Source organism: Calidris pugnax, unplaced genomic scaffold, assembly GCF_001431845.1.
Source record: "Calidris pugnax isolate Ruff unplaced genomic scaffold, ASM143184v1 scaffold8, whole genome shotgun sequence".
Taxonomy (NCBI): Eukaryota; Metazoa; Chordata; class Aves; order Charadriiformes; family Scolopacidae; genus Calidris; species Calidris pugnax.
In genome coordinates, this window is record NW_015090830.1 from 22,671,033 (window position 1) to 22,688,780 (window position 17,748).

Below are 17,748 nucleotides of genomic sequence, written 5' to 3' on the forward strand. Positions count from 1 at the left end.
TGCTCTCCAGATTAATGTTAGGCATTTATGGTCTCATTTAGGGTATTTAATTACTTAAGACCTATTTTATATTACACTTGAAACAAAGCAAAGTTTCTTCCTCATTTGCTTGGCAGTTTTGCTGTACTGGAGAATCTTCTACTTCGCTGCTTGGAGCATCCTTTTGTTGGATGTATCTGTGGCTTGCATGGACTAGAAGTGGGAGAGGCTTCACCAAGTAGGTAATTCAAGGGATGCCAATGCATATTATAAAGGCCTTAGTTTCTGTCTGCTGTACCTAGCCCAGCAGCTTGTTACCTGGGTGCGTGATAGCTCTGAAGCATCCCTCAATGTATATTTTCTTCTTTCTCTCCCCAAGACATAATGAGGGAAAGCTGTTAACATTTCATTATCTCTGCAGATAGGAGCATTTCTTTAAGTGAGGCTTGTTAGAGCGTTACACCTAAGAGAGATTAAAATGCCCTTCCTGGGGCAGATCCCAGTCAATCTTTCTTGATTCTGAAATATTTATTACTGTTTGCAGCAAATTCATATGGAATCATATGACGTGTACAGGAAAACATAAAATTTTCATTTTTCTTCACCTGTGGCTTTGCTGCCTGCATATGAAATTAGTTACTTATGCTTGACTGTAGTATTTTTTGTACCTTAAAAAACACCACAGGACGTGATATTTGCAAATGAATAGTTTAGACAACACTTCTCACTTGCATTTTCTGTCTTGCAGGTCTCAACATCATCGGTTTCACTTAGATTTTACCAGTTGTTTAGAAATTCTGATCTGTAAAACATAATCAAATCCTTTTAATCGCTCTTAAGTAAGATTTCTTCCGAGACTACAAAGAAAGCAAGTGGAGATTCCTAAAGTGTTGTACCGAAAAATGTGAATGCAGTTGCTTTTCAGTGAGCCCCATGAAAGCTAGAGGTTCTTTGGGAGCTGTCATCCTTCTAAGGCAGTAGTTAGACTTCAGTAGGTGCTCTAAGACAGTTGGTAACACATCTGCAAGAGTTGTGTTTGAGCACTCATATGGAGTTAGAATTATTATAATCTGGTTTTGTTTTGGGTTTTTTGGGAGGGTGGTTTTGTTTAGTTTTGAGGTTTTTTTTTTATCTTATCCCATAGAAAACACCCAGTTTAATCTGCTGTTCAGTGTTTTCTGTTGATTCACTATGCTTCCCAAATTACTGAAGGGCTGTTTTTTTTGGATGCCTTAAAACTTGACGTCAAAAAGTTATTGGATATCACTGATCTGTCCTGTAAATGATGTAAACTGGAATAGCTCGTGCAAATGAGTCTAGGCAGTGGCTTTGCATTTAGGAATAGACCTGAAGTCAGGGACAATTTGGTGAACATCTTGGCTTTTGTGTAGGCATCCTGTCTGGCTTGATGAAGTTATAGCAACTCTGAAACTGCTTGTCTACATTTATAAGTTGAAAAGGAATTGGTGTAGGGCTGGGTGCATATTTAACATGTGGGTGTTGAAGGTACATCAGTTAGGATTTGCAATGTGTTTTGGAACTTCAGTTGCATGGTATTATGCAAGACTTCTTTTGTTGATGGTTGACTTCGGACTGTTAATGACTAAGGTAGAAGTAATCAGTCTGTATTTGCTCATTTGAATAACTTGTGTTTTGCATATGAAGCTGTTTGTAGGGAGGACAAAGAGACAAAAAAGCACTGAATCATACTGCATGTGCTATTTGTGTATGAGCAAGCAGACTTAAGACTTAGAGGAGGAGTTTCTGGGATTTTTCCAAATTCTGTCAGCAAAACAAATTTTACCCGCATTAATCATCAGAATGAGTTGTTGGAGTTATTTGTATGTTGCTGTAGTGCAGTCTGACTAAAATGGGCTACTTGACCTTGTTTCTAATGTACTGGGACTTTCCCTGAGAGACTGATAAATCGCTCATTAGTACTTTTCATATTGAAATTATTAAGACCGATCATTAAGTCTTCAGTGAGGTGAAAGGATCAGTCAACTCGTGGAATGCATCAAGATTATGCTTGTGCTCAGGAGCAGGATGAAGTGCCCACCTTAGAGCACCGAGCTATGGTACCTGCATCTCTGGTGCCCAGGATCATTTGGGTGCCTTAACATTAGGTGGTACTGGGCTGAAGAGACCCTGGCTATGCTTACTGCCAACGCACCTCTTACCTAGCAATGAGATTCCTCCTCTCTTGTTTTAAGACCTTGTTTTGTTGAAGGTGTGATCCACTTTGAGAAAAGTAGTGAAGTCTTTATTTGAAGGAATGAGCTAAAATTCAGGCTGCCTCTTCTGTCTTCAGCATATAACATGTGCAGAGACACCTTTTACTGTTTGGTATCAACAGAGAGCCACAAGAAAAAGGTAGCCCGTAAGCTCATGTCACGTTGGAAGAATCTTAGTTTGTAATGTGGTCATGGATCTGTACTCATAAATGGGGTACCTTTTTTTCAGGATGTCTATCTGGGAGCCATTTGACAAGACAAGGGGAACGGTAGAACGTAGAATAAAATCCAGCACAAATTCAAATATTTCTGGCAGACAGCACTGTTCCCAGAGCTGAAGACAGATGTAACTGAACTATCTATTTTGTTCTGATCAACAAAGATAGCAAGCAGATAAGATGTTGAAGTGATCGGTCCCTTTCTTGATAGGAAGAAGTATGCGTTGTTCAGTGGCAGATGTTGTGGTAGCTTTCTTAAAAAAAAAAACAACAACAAAACATTTCTGGGTTTCACCATTTTGAATCTAAATCTTTTTACAACCTCAACTATTCTTAGGTGCCTTAATGGAAAATTCAGTGAGTTAGAGAAGATGAACAAAAATAGCAAAGTAACTGTCAATTCCTGTTGCTTGGGCTGGGTAAACAGGCAGAAAAATCCGCTGGAGATTGCAGAAGGAATTGAAATGAAATTGAAATGAAAGTTATAATCTAACTGGACTCTTGACACTGTAATAAGGTAAATCTTCAAAGTATATTTAATTCTGCTGTTCATGACTTTGCGCATCTTAGGTGTCGCTAAGGGTGGATGGGTTAAAGCCTGCCCAGCTCTGTGTGCCTGGATGAGATTCTGTGCTGCTCCAAGCAGGAGTGCAGCTGGAGCAGCCTCTAAGTCTGACATAAGCGTGTAGAAAGTGGAAGAAAAAGGTGGCTTGCTCCAAGGATCATCTAGGACCCAGGCTGCAGCCTGTGCTGCGTCTAGGGCAGAGATGGAAGGGATTTAAAGAATGGATTACTTGCTTCAGAATCCCAATGCAAATAAGACTATGTGCTACTGATGGTCACACAGTAGGAGAATGTAATGTTTATAATAGTTGATGTTTTGGTACAAAATTTGTTCTTTCTCATGCCTTTTCTTCTGTGCTGTGTCCTGTGTTCAGTACACCTGTGCCAGGCCTGAAGGATTCTGTTAACATGCATGCTATGAAATACAGATTTTTTTTGTCTACGCTATTTATAAATATATTATTGTTAGTTCCAGTGCTCAGCTATTGTATTTTTCCAAGTTCTAGTTGAACGATACCTTCTGAGTAACCTCAAAGTTGGCCTTAGTTTTAGTGATAGCAGCAGAATCCATAAGCTGTTCTGCTGGCCTTGGCTAACTCCAGCCACAAACTCACTATATTTTGAAGGAGTTTGTTTGGAGGGAGTGATAAGGCAAGGTTCCTGGTCATGAATAGGTTGAATGGGACACTGTCTGGTAGTTCAGTAGTTTGTCCCTGTAGCTGCACGCTACTACCTAAATGGTTGAAAAGAGAGAGGTGTGTTATAGTGCACTTCTTATTTAGGAATAGGCTTTCAGAGGTGAATGGAAATATAACAGTATTGTTTTAGAAACATCACAGACAGACTTGAAAGTGTGCATGAGTAAAGAAAATTGAGTTACTTGTCTGTCATACTGAAATGAAGAGAGGCAAGGATTTAACAGGTAGTATTTTGAATCCAGTAAATAGTGTCACTGATTTTTGGTTTGTTTCTTTTTTTTTTTTTTTTTTTTTTTTTTTCCCCTCTGGTCAGCAGCCTATGTCAGGTTAACTCTGTACTGGGTTTATTAATTCTCTGCCTCCAAAGCGCATGTTAAACAGTAAGTAAAAGAAAGAGGATAATTTTTTGTTTTTTTTTTTTTTTTTTTTTTTTTTTTTTTCTTTCCCCTCAGTGTAACTAGCTAGAACTTATGCGTTCAAACATGCTCGGTTCCTACTCTTTGATGTCTTCAGTGGACAGTCCCTGTGCACCTCTCTTTTGGACAGAGAGAAATGTTCTTTGGTAGCAGACACAGCAATCCTGATCTGGAATGCTTTATAAAACCTGTCTGTCGTCCAGCAGTAGCTGCTGTTGTGAGATGTCTACCCACTCAAGAATGAATTTGCTAAAAATACTCAACTTCTTAAAACCAGGAGAAAAGGGAGAAGCTCACTTGCGCAATTAGCTCAGTAATGGAAATGTTAATGGCGAATAAAAATAGTAACTTTGCATATTTGCAGTTTAAATTAGGGCAAGAGGCATGATGGGAGAACTATTTCTTTAATGAAGACCTGTCCACATTACGTGATTTGATAAGCAGCCTGTCTTTCCTTATGGAGCTTTAAATAAGATACTCACAGGGTGAACCAAGTTGTATTTTCATTAACGGTGGATGAAGTAATTTGTTATGACCAGAATATCTCAGAAGTAAAATGAGAAAGCAGGAGTCACGTTGCAATCAAGTTGACCCTTTTATATTTTACATCCTAACACTGCTGATAAGGGACAAGGGGGACTGTTTTGAAAGATATTTGCAAAGTTAGTACTTTCAGCATGCGTTTTGGGTGTTTTGTATCATTGGTAAATGCATGGTAGGTCTTAGGAGGGGGGAACTGATAAACATGGCTCTGAGATTTCAAACAAAAACCATCTGGAAGTTCATGATAACTTGCGGTTTTGATTTGTAGTTGCTGTTGAGGCAGCAGACAAAAGGAAAGTGCTTGTTTGGAATCTTTTCTGTAAGACATGGAATCATAGCATCATAAAATGGTTTGGGTTGGAAGGGCTATATCAGAGTTGGTAGTTAACGATATCTGATACGAAATATTGAGAGCTAGCAAATGGTAACTAAGTATTTTGTGTGCCAAGAAAGGTCTGCAAAGCAAAAAGCAAAAAAAAAGGCAAAAAACAGAAAAGGCGTTCTTCTGTTCTTCTCAACCTTGTTGTGTATTTGTAGTGTATTTTTCCTCTGCCAAGCAAACCTTATTGTCTAGAAACAAATAACTGAACTTCATGTCCCCAGAGGAAGATGTACCTTCCTTCTGCACTCATTACTCGCAGCATTTCTGAACTAATATTTATGAAAGAGATTCTTTCCCAACACTTGTTGAGGCCCCTCAATGCCCAGTGGCACAAGAAATCATTAAGTTACCAGCACCTAATTTCAGTAACCCAGGGCATAAGAGTTGGGTTTCTGTGACAGAGGGATGTTGAAAGAAAATACAAAGTTTGGTAACTTTTTTTCCAGTCAAGATGCTGGATGACTTTTGTAATTAGCTGTGAGATGTCCTCACGCTTAGATTTTTGTGTCTTTTGGGGGGAGATGGTTCACATGGAGTCCAGTTGTGAGCACATGCTCCAGATACATAACTTGAATGTTACTGGGTCTGGCTCCAGAGCATAAAATGCCAAGATGGAGGCAAGGGGGGACAGAGTGCTAATGGGGAGGTCCATAAGTGGAACTGGGGCTAGAATACAGCACATTAAAATGGAGAAATTGGACTTAACATCTGTTGTGAGAGAGTTGGAAGTAAAGGAAAATTAGAAAGGACAAGAAGGAAGACTCGCAGAGAGCTTAGGAACAGGGCAAGGAGAGCTGGAGGAAAGGCCATGGGAGAACGTTCTGTGACTGTAGAGAAAGGTCTTTCAGGTTGAAGTTACACAGATTAATGTACAGGATTTAGAAGGATGTCATACAAATTGAGTCATGTTTTTTGAGCAAACAGTGCTGGTAGGAGTTTCAGTGCAGAGGGGCATGATGTGCTGAATAAAGTTATTCTTTTAGGGCTTCGCTATCTGTGTTTCTTCTACTTCAATGCTCTGTGTGTGTTTTGATTTTTCAAGGAGATGTGGTTTGGGGAGGATTGGAAGAAAACAAAGTTTTGGAAAAAGAATTGAAAGAAAAAGGACTTAAGTTAAAACACTAGGGCAAAACCAAGTCAATTGTTTAATTTTCGACTGATAGTATTACTATGGTCTTCTTAAGATGTTCTTCTGATTTATGATTTCTAAAATGATAACAAACCCAAAAATGCTAGTTAGAAAAGAATTGTAAATATTGTTTTCCTCTGTAGGTATACTGATGTTTCAGACTCTTGCCATTTTATCCTCTTAGTATTGCCTAATGCAGCCAATTCATGTTTTCCAGAGCTTCCCAATTAAGTTAAGTGTTCAGAAGTTTCCATGACCTTTAGGTTTCTTTGTACTCTATGTTGTTTTGCAGAGAGTATGATAGACTTTGTGGTTTACTTCCAGTGTAGCCTTTCTTTTATGGAAAAGATGTCACAATGCAAAAAGGACATGGTTTTGAGTTGTGTTTTTGAGCATTTAATACAATGCTGATTTGACATAACTTTTTTCTAAAAATGTCTTAACATCCTGGAAAGTGTATAGGTAGCACATGGAAACAGGGTCAGCAGCAAAATATCATAATTTTAAAAGTATCTTTAGGCTGAATATATGGAAAAAACAAGTTGAAGAAGGAAAGATCCCCTTAGAGAAGTTTGTTGCAGGATATAGAAAGGGGCACCTGTATCTCATATTCACTACCATAATTGATGTTCACTGTGCTCACAGTTCTTCCTTCAGTTTTGTCTGTCACATTATATATGAGTTGCTGGAAAACCTTCTGTAAAAGTTAGATTGTCTTCTTCAGTCAGATCTGTGAGAGTTTCCAAACACAAGCCTCTGTTCTACACTGAAATTTTGGAGGTTTCTCCATCACCTTATGGTCTAATGGAGATTTCTGAGGATGATTGGCATCAACCTGCTGAACGAATGAATCCCAGCTTCACTGTGACCTTACAAGCTGGAGGCTGGAGTTGGAAAAAGTGGTAGGTGGAGACCTTCCAAGGAAGTGTGCGTGGGCTGCCTTAGCAGGCACAGTGCTACGTTCATATGGTGTTGACCATCCAGACCTAAATACTTCATGCTTCCTGGAGAGCAGAGAAACCTCAGGTCTGTCTTCCACTGCCCATGTAGGCATGTATTTCGAAGCCTGGGCTTATTTGTCAGAGCTATGTTATGCTTTCTTTGGGCATACATTGAGCACTGGCATCAACTTTTGCCAGAATATTGATTAATACCTATATATATGTAGGTATGGATATACATATAGACAGTCCCTTCAAATGAGAGTCGATATGAAAATGAATTAAAAAATAAATACAAAAATAGAACAACTAAATAATATACAATAATACTATTGCAGCAAGAGGAGGACAAGCCTCTGCTAAATTTCTATTTTTCTTAAATGCTTTTTAGATGTATACATTAATGAGACTCCTTTTCCCAAAACCGCTCAGAAGATTCTAGTCTGCAGAAGCTTTTATTCTACACCCTCTGTTCTGCAGAAGGTAAAACCTATGAAGAAATGAATTTGGATGTATTTGGGAGATTTCCACATGCAAAATATGTGCAAGTGTTGCAGTTGTTGTCCCTCAGACTCCCAGTGAAGGAGATAATATATGAATAGCCTGGAATCCAGATTGTTGTGTGAAATGATTCCTGTTGGGTTAGTGTGTAAGGTCCTTCTAAACTTACATGTGTTAGTTTTTCCAGTGCTGTTTTGAAGAAAAGGGATTTTATTTTAGCTTTAGGGGAGAAGTATTGTCATAGTGAGGCTACCTCTTCCTTCACATGTGGAGACCATAGCACAAGGAGGAACTGAAACCAAGCCCAGAATTGACGTTCTCTGCGTCAATGTATGACTCCTACTGAAACTCTTGTCTGTTGGATTCCCAGCCTCCTGCCTGACTTACAGTGTCAGCCTCTTGTTATTTAGTGTCCCCTCCAATTCTCAGGTGGGTGTGTTATGGGTGGGGAGCTGAATTTATAAAAGTTTTACGCTGCTGCAAAGAATAAGAAATAAAAAGTTTTGGCAGTGTTATTGGAAAACTCTTTTAAAAATGTGTTTTCATACTTGGTGAATTTGACTGGGCCAAGAGTTCACCCTTTTTCTGATTTTGAAACTGTACCTTTCTTTGCTTTTCTATACATCATTCCTGATCAACTTTTAACTATCTTTCTAACAGTAATAGTAGGTTCATTAGTATGAAAACCTTGTTTTCATGCAGCCTGTGTTGGAGGAGAGATTCTTTGGCTCGTTCCACTTTTTTTTTGACTTCTGTATAGGCTAAAATTGAACATGGTCGTGTTTTCCTGTCAAGACAGGGTCCGATCTTGGTACATTCACTTTATGTTTAAAATAGCTTAAGGTCTGAATGTTAATTTTGATTACTCCCTTGTAGCATTTCCCTGTGACAGAAGAGGCCAGTGTTTGATCCAAGTTAATGATATAATTTCTGTCAACAAAGATTAGAAACCTTCTGAATGTTTTCTCTTACTTGAGATAAATATGTCCTTTGGTTGCTATTTTATGTGCTATTTTCATTTTACCAGCTTTCTAGCTTAAATGACTGATAGTTAGTTGTAAAGGATCATTTTAGAGTAGGGTAGATGGTTGGACTCGGTGATCCCAAGGGTCTCTTCCAACCTCAATGATTCTATGATTCTATGATTTCTTTGGATAAAATGGCAATGAGACAGAAGGAAAAATTATTGACTTTTAGGATTTTAGGGTCAGTTATGTCTATGTGGGGAAAAAGGAATGCATATGTGGGAAAAGGATATTCATGCTTATGTGGGTATATTCATGATGAGCGCATATATAAACATGCTTAAATCTTTGCAAGCTTTCTTCTGCTTTAGCAGGATGTCAATTCAAACAAGGCATCCTAAAAATGATGTTTTAGCTCTATTCTTTGTTCATTGCCTTATGTTATTTAAAGATACCTCAGTCAATACTTCAGTACTCAGGATGTACTGAATAGTAGCAAAAGTGACACAACTTTTCTTAGCCAAACTGACACGAGCTATTCTGATGAATTCTAAAGCACTTGGATATTTGAGATGGATTATCTTTGTTCTTTTATTTGAAAAAAGCAGCTCTGGCTTCACAAGAAAATAACTCTGCTGGTAATTCTGTGCTATGGGTCATGTTTTACAGGATTAGAGTTTATATATGTGCTTCCACAGATAATTCTGGGATTCAGTTCTGTTAATACATTTACACATCAATAGGTTGTGAACATAGAGAAAGGTTTGGGTCTTGAAGAAAATTATGTGCTTATCTGAATGGAGGCAGATATTCCTTGTATGAATATCTTTTGTCTGAAAATTGCTGAACTATAATTATACCATAGCTAAGATACAATCTGAACTAGATATATGCATGTTTCTTGCCAAATTAGCTACATTGACTTTTCTCATTAATAGAGATTTGTGTTTTATAAATTCTCTTTTGTTGTACTATTTCATGGCAGAGCCGAAGCAGGCATTTCATTTTGGTAGTGAAACCTGCTTTATTGACTACTTTATTGGTTTAAAAAGCACCTTTATGCATTTTGGTGATCTTTTTCCCTTTGCATAGGCCAGACTTTTCTCGGGAGTGTGCATTTTTGGGAGTAGCAACCATCTCTTCTTAATTTTATTATCTGTGGTGTCCAACCTAGTAGCATCTCAGCTAGTAAATGAGATAACTGTTTATTCTTCCTTTGCAAAAAAAAACCCAACAAAGGTACAACGGAAGTGCTCGTGTGTGTTTGTTGTTGTTTTTTCCTCCCAAAACACAAAAGAACAAACAAATAACAAACCCCTTCCAAGAATGTGATCGCTTTAAATGTTGAATATAAAGTCATTTTGCAAGTAGTCATCTTATTGATTCTGGCTAAGTTTGGTCTTTTTTTAAAATATGTTATAAAGGAGTTGACAGGTTGTATAATTCTTAACACAGATTTGTGTCTTTGTCTTCTAGACAACTCTGCTGAAGCAGATTTATGGCTGCTGAACAGTTGCACAGTAAAAAATCCTGCTGAGGACCACTTCAGAAACTCAATCAAGTAAGTTGTTTCCCTCAAAAAATACTTAATTATCAATGAATATTGCACATTTTAATTTTAAAAGGTTCGTATTTTCAATCTAGAAGAAATTTTGGTTTTAGAGCAAGAAGTGTGCTGAGCTTGAGTGTTACAATGCTGAATTCTCTAGAAGCAGTTTGTAAGGTGCAGTATATTTTTTTGTTTGAATTAGCTATAACTTGCAAGTGATTATCAATACACTTATTTAGGAGAACTGCTGACCTATTTAGATGGGGGCTTCTATATCATTTTTCAAGACAATGTTGTAATATTCTCCTGAAGAGTTGAATATTTGTTTTTCCAGAAGTGTGAATTCTCAGGCTGGTTTTTTTTCCTCTACTTAAATTTAACATAGTCAGGCCCTTCTAATTAAAAGGGCAATCATGTACATACTGAAAACTATTTCACTATACGTTTTCTTAAGTTGAACTCATTAGCCTATAATAAAAGTCTTGTGAAGAATGTGTTTTATTTCTCTGTAATATTTTGATGATGTCGAAAAATATGATGAGGTAGTGACTTCTGCCCCTGGCTTCCCCAGAAGTATAGTTTTGACGAGAGTAACTGGAAAACCTGTACACTTACAGCTGTCGTTACCCAGTATAAATAAATATTGTGGTATGTTTCCTGTAGATTTTGCTTTTAGTAAACAAGTGTGGCTATTTATGCAGCCATTTGTTTAATGTAGGGCACTGTGGATGGATTGTTTGTTGAAATCCATTTTGCTTAGAAAAACATAGTTTTTAATAAGCAGTTGCCATGCTCAGGAAGGTAGAGAGGAGAGAGAAGCTGGATATAAACTATGTGCTTGCAGTGCTGGAGTTACTAACAGTGTCCCAGGGCTGTAACCTGGAACAGAAATGGAGAAATGGCTTGCCTGTAGTAGGTGGCACAGCAGAAGCTTCCTCCACCCCTCAGAGGGCTTCACTTGCTGACTGCTGGTGTTGCACTTGATGATGTTGCCAAAAAAAAATAAATAAAAAAATTAAGAAGCTATTCCCAGAATACTTCCAGTTAGTGTGTGTTGGCCAACAGAACTGATGACAAGATCTTTTCCAGTTCAGTTGTGGCCATCTTTCTATTTTACTAATCCTGTGCCAGAATTGATGTGGTATGGTGAGTGTCCTTTAACCAGTAGAATGGAGTTGGTTAAGAAAGAAGGTCTAACTAAAAGCAAATGACCAAAAATATTTCTTTGAACTTCATGTTTCTGTTGCTGCTCTATTAATGAGCCTGATGGTGTATGTAGCCTGGGTTTATACCTCTTTTTCCCTACTTCTCCCTATACTCTTTCTGTTCTGACACGTGGGATATTTCTTCTCTTTGCTGAGAGTTACTCCTTTCCTTCAGTGTGCATCGTTTGCTTGCTGCTCTCAGATCCTGGCAGTTGCTAATTATGGAGAAAGACAACTTTTGTTGTTATTTCTGACCATTTTTTATAATGTTCATTAAATGTAGGGGAGAGAACCATAGTGGGTGCTCTTTCATGGGACTTGGAACTGAAAGATTAAACATCCTCCAGCTCAGAAAAGAGCAACTATTACTGTATTTGGGTTTTACAATAGTGAGGAAAGCTTGTATCTCTAAAGAACACAACTTCTCCCAAATACGTCTTAACAACAAACTCAATGCATGAAGTTTGGGTGATACAAAACTAACTGCCATTATATCCTGTCATAACAGCTTGTTATGAAGATCTTTGTTTTTCTTGGATGAATAAAAAAATTAAACATTTAGTATCTGGATTGTCAAAGCAAACATACTTTGAGTGGAAAAATTAATACTCAGCACAGTAAGATGATTCTTTCAAATTAAAAAAAAAATCAGGCTGAAAGTGGTTTATAGCATTATGAACGTCATGTGGCAGAATTACTTCAGTTTTGTGTATTCTCTGCCCTCTGAAACAGTTTTTGCTATGTAACTTTTTTCTTTTTTCATATATGACTTTAAAATGCCCTGATTCAAACCAGCGGTAGTGTGTTCACGCTGGTGATTGAAGAATGTCTGAGAAGCTGATTTCTCAGTAATACCATGTGCCAAAGGATGTGTCAGGACCCAACAAGTCCTGTAGGTTCAACCTTTTTTTATATCTGATGTTCTTTTAAAAACAAAACAAAACCACTCCCAAACTCTTGGAACCTTTGCATTGGAAGTGTAGATGTATATAGATGGTACAAGCCAACTGACAGTGCAATCTCTGTGCCTTTCTCTGTGCCTTTCTCTGTGCCTTTTTTAGAAGTAGTCTGCTGCTCTTCAATATCAATACAGTTGAAGCTGCTGAGCCAGGGTGATGATATGGAGTGCAAAGAGTTGCGTATATTTTTTAGAAGTAGTCTGCTGCTCTTCAATATCAATACAGTTGAAGCTGCTGAGCCAGGGTGATGATATGGAGTGCAAAGAGTTGCTTAAAGGCTGTTAGTTTATGGGTGGGAATCAAGAGCTTTTCCTGTGCAGATTTTATTCTCAGCTGGTTCATCCTAAAGTAAGATTAAAGGCAGAGGTAGGCAATAGCAATAAGGAATTCCCAGTATAATTAAACAGGTGGAGTTTAAAAAATAATAATTTGTATCCTCCAACAAACAAACATTATCTCCTACTTTTCCTTTAATTAATTAAAGAAGAACTAAAGCAGGTAACTTCCACCAAGCAACTTACGAAGACCAAGATGACTGTGTAAAGTAAATAGTTAAGCAAAGGTAAATAATCCCTTGAACAAGTGAAAAAAAGGAAGAAACTAACATTAAGAAGTGAGGTGAAGAACACCATGCAGAAGTAGTCCCCATTTGGTACAGGGGGGCTCAGTTATGTTGCAGTAACTCTGTTTTTCTGTTTTAATACTTTGCTAAATATCACAGAATATGCATTATCCCCAGAATTCAGAAGTGCGGATTATAATCATCTTTGTAGACCTCTGCTGTACCCTCTCCAGCTGTCCCCTCTTCTTCTTGAACTGGAGAGTCCAGAACTGGACAAATCCCCCTGGTGAGTGGTATTGAACTCTTGCTGAAGTGGTGGGTTCTCCTGGCAGGGAAAGCATGCCATGGGAAATACCTCTTTGTCCAGTCTTCAGTATCTGTGAGTGGCTGCAATCCCAGATCAGGTATTAGTTGATCAGGGCTTGATCTTCTGCTTTTTCGTTGGCCTGTGTACAGTGACTTAAGCATAAGGATTTTTGAATTTTAAGTTACAGTTCATAAAACCCTGACAAACCTAAAGCAGAAACCCTTAGCATCCTTGCTATACTATGTATACAGAAAGTGCCCCTGAAAACACATTGTTTCACGTTGAACAGAATGACGTTGATGCTTTTAAAGCCTGTAATGACGTGGTTCCACAAAACTCTATGTGAGGTACTAAGTGCGTTGGGGTGGGTTAGATTCAAGGACCTTTACCTTACTCAGAGGTAGTTTTTTGTCTGCTACCACAACTGGTTCTGTAACTGCTGAGCTTTTTTAACCTTCTAGCCCAGTTAATCAGAAGTTAAAGATATTTTATGGAATGGGATGTGTTTTCCCTTTCATATTATTTCTTTTTATAGTGGCAGGTATGTTCTGTCTCCAGTTACTAGTCAGATCCAATAGAGCACAATTCCTTTGGAGAATGCATTCCTGCACTAAATGCAGCAAAGTGCTTGGGATACTTCCTCCAGGGAGTTTGTCCTTGTCTGACATCCCTGCCTTAAACTCCTCACCCTGCCCTGTGATCCGAGCTGGCTTTTCCCTTGAGATGGGCAGAGCTAGGATATTACTCTGTTTTGAACTCCTTTAGGATAGTGTTGTAGTAAGGTTAAAGTGACTTTGAAACTGTCTTACTGTTTGCTTACAACGTTTTGTGAACTCGACTTTATGTTGCTTTAGAATTTAGAATATAAAAATACTTTTTTAAAGGTAGCCTATGATCTGCATTTAGGTCAATTGTATCCTTGTTTTTCGTGATAATGTTTGGGTTTGATATTTTTGCTCTGGACTTGATATTTTGCCAGTGTAACCAACTTATAAGATTAACTGTAAAAGTATATAGGTGTCTTATTTATAAGCAGTATAAGTAATGAAGAATAAGTAAAGTATTATTAATATTCTTTCAGAAGATGTTACTGGGTTTGTTTTTCGGGATGTTGGGTCATTCTGTGATGGTTCACTTTAGGGTCTCTTAGTCTGTTTTTTTCTAATGGCAGAACGTCGTTGACTGACATTTTCTGCTATTATTTATTCCATTTTAGAATAGCTCGCTTAAAAGTTGGCTGTTAGCAACAACAAGAATAAACATTCAATAAGCTGCTAACCTTAGCTTCTGTAAACCACGGTAAATTTATTAAGGCTTTTTGAAGAGAATTATGCACGAGAGCATGCATCCTTTAAATAAATAAATAAAGTTACTTTGTTGTTTGGTCTCATACTTCACTGATTTTCACTCTTCTTTTGACTGTTACACCTCAGATACGTAAACCACTTGTCCTATTGACCTCCTTCAGAGCCTGTTGTGTCTTTCTCGCTAGCCATCTTCCCCCTTGCTTGATCCTTTCCTGAGTGCTGTTACAAGTCATGCATGCATTCAGGGACTTGGGCTTTTCCTAAGGAGTTCTCTTACTAATTGAAGTATTCGGGATGGGAACAGCAGGGGGGCTATCTTATCGAAACAGCCAAAAGGATACCATACTTTGGGGAGTATGATGTGGTTGTGCTCTTGAGGTGTTCATGGCTTGTCTCATAGTATGGAGTAAGTTTGACTAGTATAATCATCTTTGCTATTGAATATAATATATTTAATTAATGTATCACATTAACATAAATTCTCCTATGTCTATGTTACTGCATTCCCATGAAGGCATGCTCTGGTGTGTATTCAGCCCTTTTCTTTCTGATAGCTATGAATTGTGACAGAAATGTGAGGGCTTTTAGCACTGAAGTAGCACTGTGTGGCTTCCAGTTGTCTCCTTGCTTCAGCTTTCACCAGTTCATGAATAAACGCTAGGTGTGGGGTCTCACACTTTTATGCTAGAAGGAGCATCAAAACCTGCAGAATTTGTTGAAATGCTAGTTTAATGGGACTTTGATCTTAGACCATGCAAAGTGTTTAAGACTCTCAGGACCGAGTGGACTAATTTGAAGAGTAAAAGGCACAAGTGCCTCTGGATACTATAGAATTTCTGTTCACCAAATGCAATTGTGTTCATGTTAAGTACAGAAGGAGGTTATTCTTTAAGAAATACAGAAGCTTGTTCAGAGATAAGAGGGCTTTCTGATGCATGTCATCTTTGCAAGTGAAAATAACACTGAAAGAGGGTTTTTTGTTTCTTCGTTCATATTTGCAAATGTGATTTATATGATGCATTTTGCAAATCAAGCAAAAATCCCAAATCCCTCTTTTAAAGTGAAATAAAATGTTACCACTTTCTTTAAAAGCAGCTTTAAGCCTTTTGCTTTTACTAATACATTTTGAGTGTAAAAGTAGACTGTGATTTACACTTGTTTATACCGCAAAGTTTAATCTCTGAAGTACCTCTGGAAGAGGAAATATAAGTATTTCAAAGCTATTTATTGTATAGATCCTGTTAGCATAAGGAAATCACTTCCACTGCATTTGAGATGAGTGTCATAGCCTTGCACTTGCTGCATTTTATAGAAATCATGTGTTGCTGTGGCTTTCAGTGTTTGTGTTCAGAGTACTTCAGGTAACAGAACAGCTCTAAAAACTGTAGCTGGGAGCACTGTTGTTTTCCACAGCTCTTGTGTCGAAGAAATCTGGGGAAGAGCTGGATTGTCTGAAGTAAAAATATCCATGGAACAGACTTCATTGGGTGGGAGGAAACTTGATATATATTTTTTTTTTAAGAGAAGTTGCCTATAATAGTCTTTCTTGCATAGATCTCCTAAATTAGTCCAGGTAACATTGATGAAAATCTATCATTTTGCCATGATGAAAGGCTCACATACTCACAGACTGAGGAAGTGCTTGTGTTCAAGATACATGCTGTATTTGTGTGCAAGAGAAACATCTTTCTCAGATAAATAAATTACTAAGTTTTAAATGGTGGCTATAAATCTATTAACTAGAGTTTTAATTCACTGTTCTTTTCTAAGAACAACTGGAGAAGCTTATGTGATTGTTGCAGTCTGGCTTCATCAAAGCCTTGGTGGATGGGTTTATGCACAATCCTTACATTTATACAGTCATGGGAGATCTCAGCAATCACACACTATTAACCAAAATTAAAGTTGTAAAATTAGTTTTGTAATGTAACAGAACTCATTGTTTGATTTTTTTTTTTTTAATTTTTTTTTTAGGATAGCACTCTAATCTTTGATATGAATTGTACAAATTAGTTGAAAACCCTGACTGCTTCTTTTGTGTTTGACGAATGATTTTTCTTTTGAGGTTCAGCATTTCTTCTGACAAAAATTTATAGAAGAAAGAGTTTTGTACTTCAGCATTTGAGATTTGTTTTATAATAACTGTGCTCATCCATATTACAAAACACTTAGATCAATTTTATTTTTATGTTCGTTTTGTTAACGTTTCTCAGCTTGAGCAATACCAGTTTCACTGTTCTGTAGTTGGTTAAGCTTTACCATGGAGCGTAGCCTCGTGCTTTCTGGTTTACAAATGCCACAGAATGATTTTATATGCTTAGAAAAAAAATTTTATTGCACTGGAAATCTTCATTTAAAAACTTACTGATTGGGTAAGTTGTTTGGTTGTTGTTTTCTTTAAACTTACTCAATATTGTCATTCAAGCTTGTGTTGTCTTAGGTTGATGGAAAACGTAGCTGTTGTTGAAGGATTCTGTGATTTAAATGATGTTTGTTAGTGGAAGTTTTTTTGCTGCATTTGAGTGCATTCCTTTTCCTGCACACATCTCTGCTGTAAAAGAGAATGTTAAAAGCTGTTTGACATAATGATATAAAATGCAGCGAAAAAGCAGACCATATAGAACTGGGTGTTTTCCATTGTATCGTGTTTAGAAGATAAAAGGATTATGGACCATCTGTGATTACATGCATTGCATGGCCACATTTTGCAAAAGAGATTTGCAAAAGCCTGGGTTATAAACCTGTGTGCACTTTAACATTTCACAATGTTAAAAAAAAAAAGTACAGGGCCTGTTAAAATCAACTTTTAAACACTATTCTGGAAATCTTTTTGTCTTTAACATGAACACATTCGGGACTATTTTAAGTACTCCATGATATTGGTGCTCTGAGAGGTTAGAGCGGCCTTAGTTCTACACTGCTTATAAGCCTTGGATGCTTTAGGGGGGTAATTAGCTTTTAGATACTCTTTAAGCCTTGAGCCAGATCAAGAGGGACAGATGTATATTTGATTGCCATTTTAAAGAAGAAAATATTACTGGGTCATGAGAGGCCAACTCTGTTTCATGACTTCACGTGTCTCTATTTGAACTTTTTGATGGGGGCTGTAGTTTCAGGTCCCCAGCTCTACAGGCTCCTGGAGCGCTGGTGCGTGAGAAGCCGTGTTTACAGACATTTGAAAATCAGTGTAGTTCATCGCTAAACATACGAGATACACTTTTCTCTGCTAACAGATGCAGATCTATTACATTTCAGTGATACGGGTAAACAAGGAAGGTTTCTGATTTGG

General features: G+C 37.6%; 1 protein-coding gene across 5 annotated transcripts in view; it reads left to right on the top strand.

Moving 5' to 3' along the window:
- CDKAL1 (CDK5 regulatory subunit associated protein 1-like 1) overlaps positions 1 to 17,748 on the top strand; it is a 428,699-nt gene that overhangs the window by 70,994 nt on the left and 339,957 nt on the right. For all 5 annotated transcript variants that reach the window (XM_014941103.1, XM_014941106.1, XM_014941102.1 and 2 more), the window contains one exon: positions 10,047 to 10,131. In XM_014941103.1, the coding sequence (XP_014796589.1) occupies positions 10,047 to 10,131 (85 nt within the window). The remainder of the gene's footprint in view (positions 1 to 10,046; positions 10,132 to 17,748) is intronic.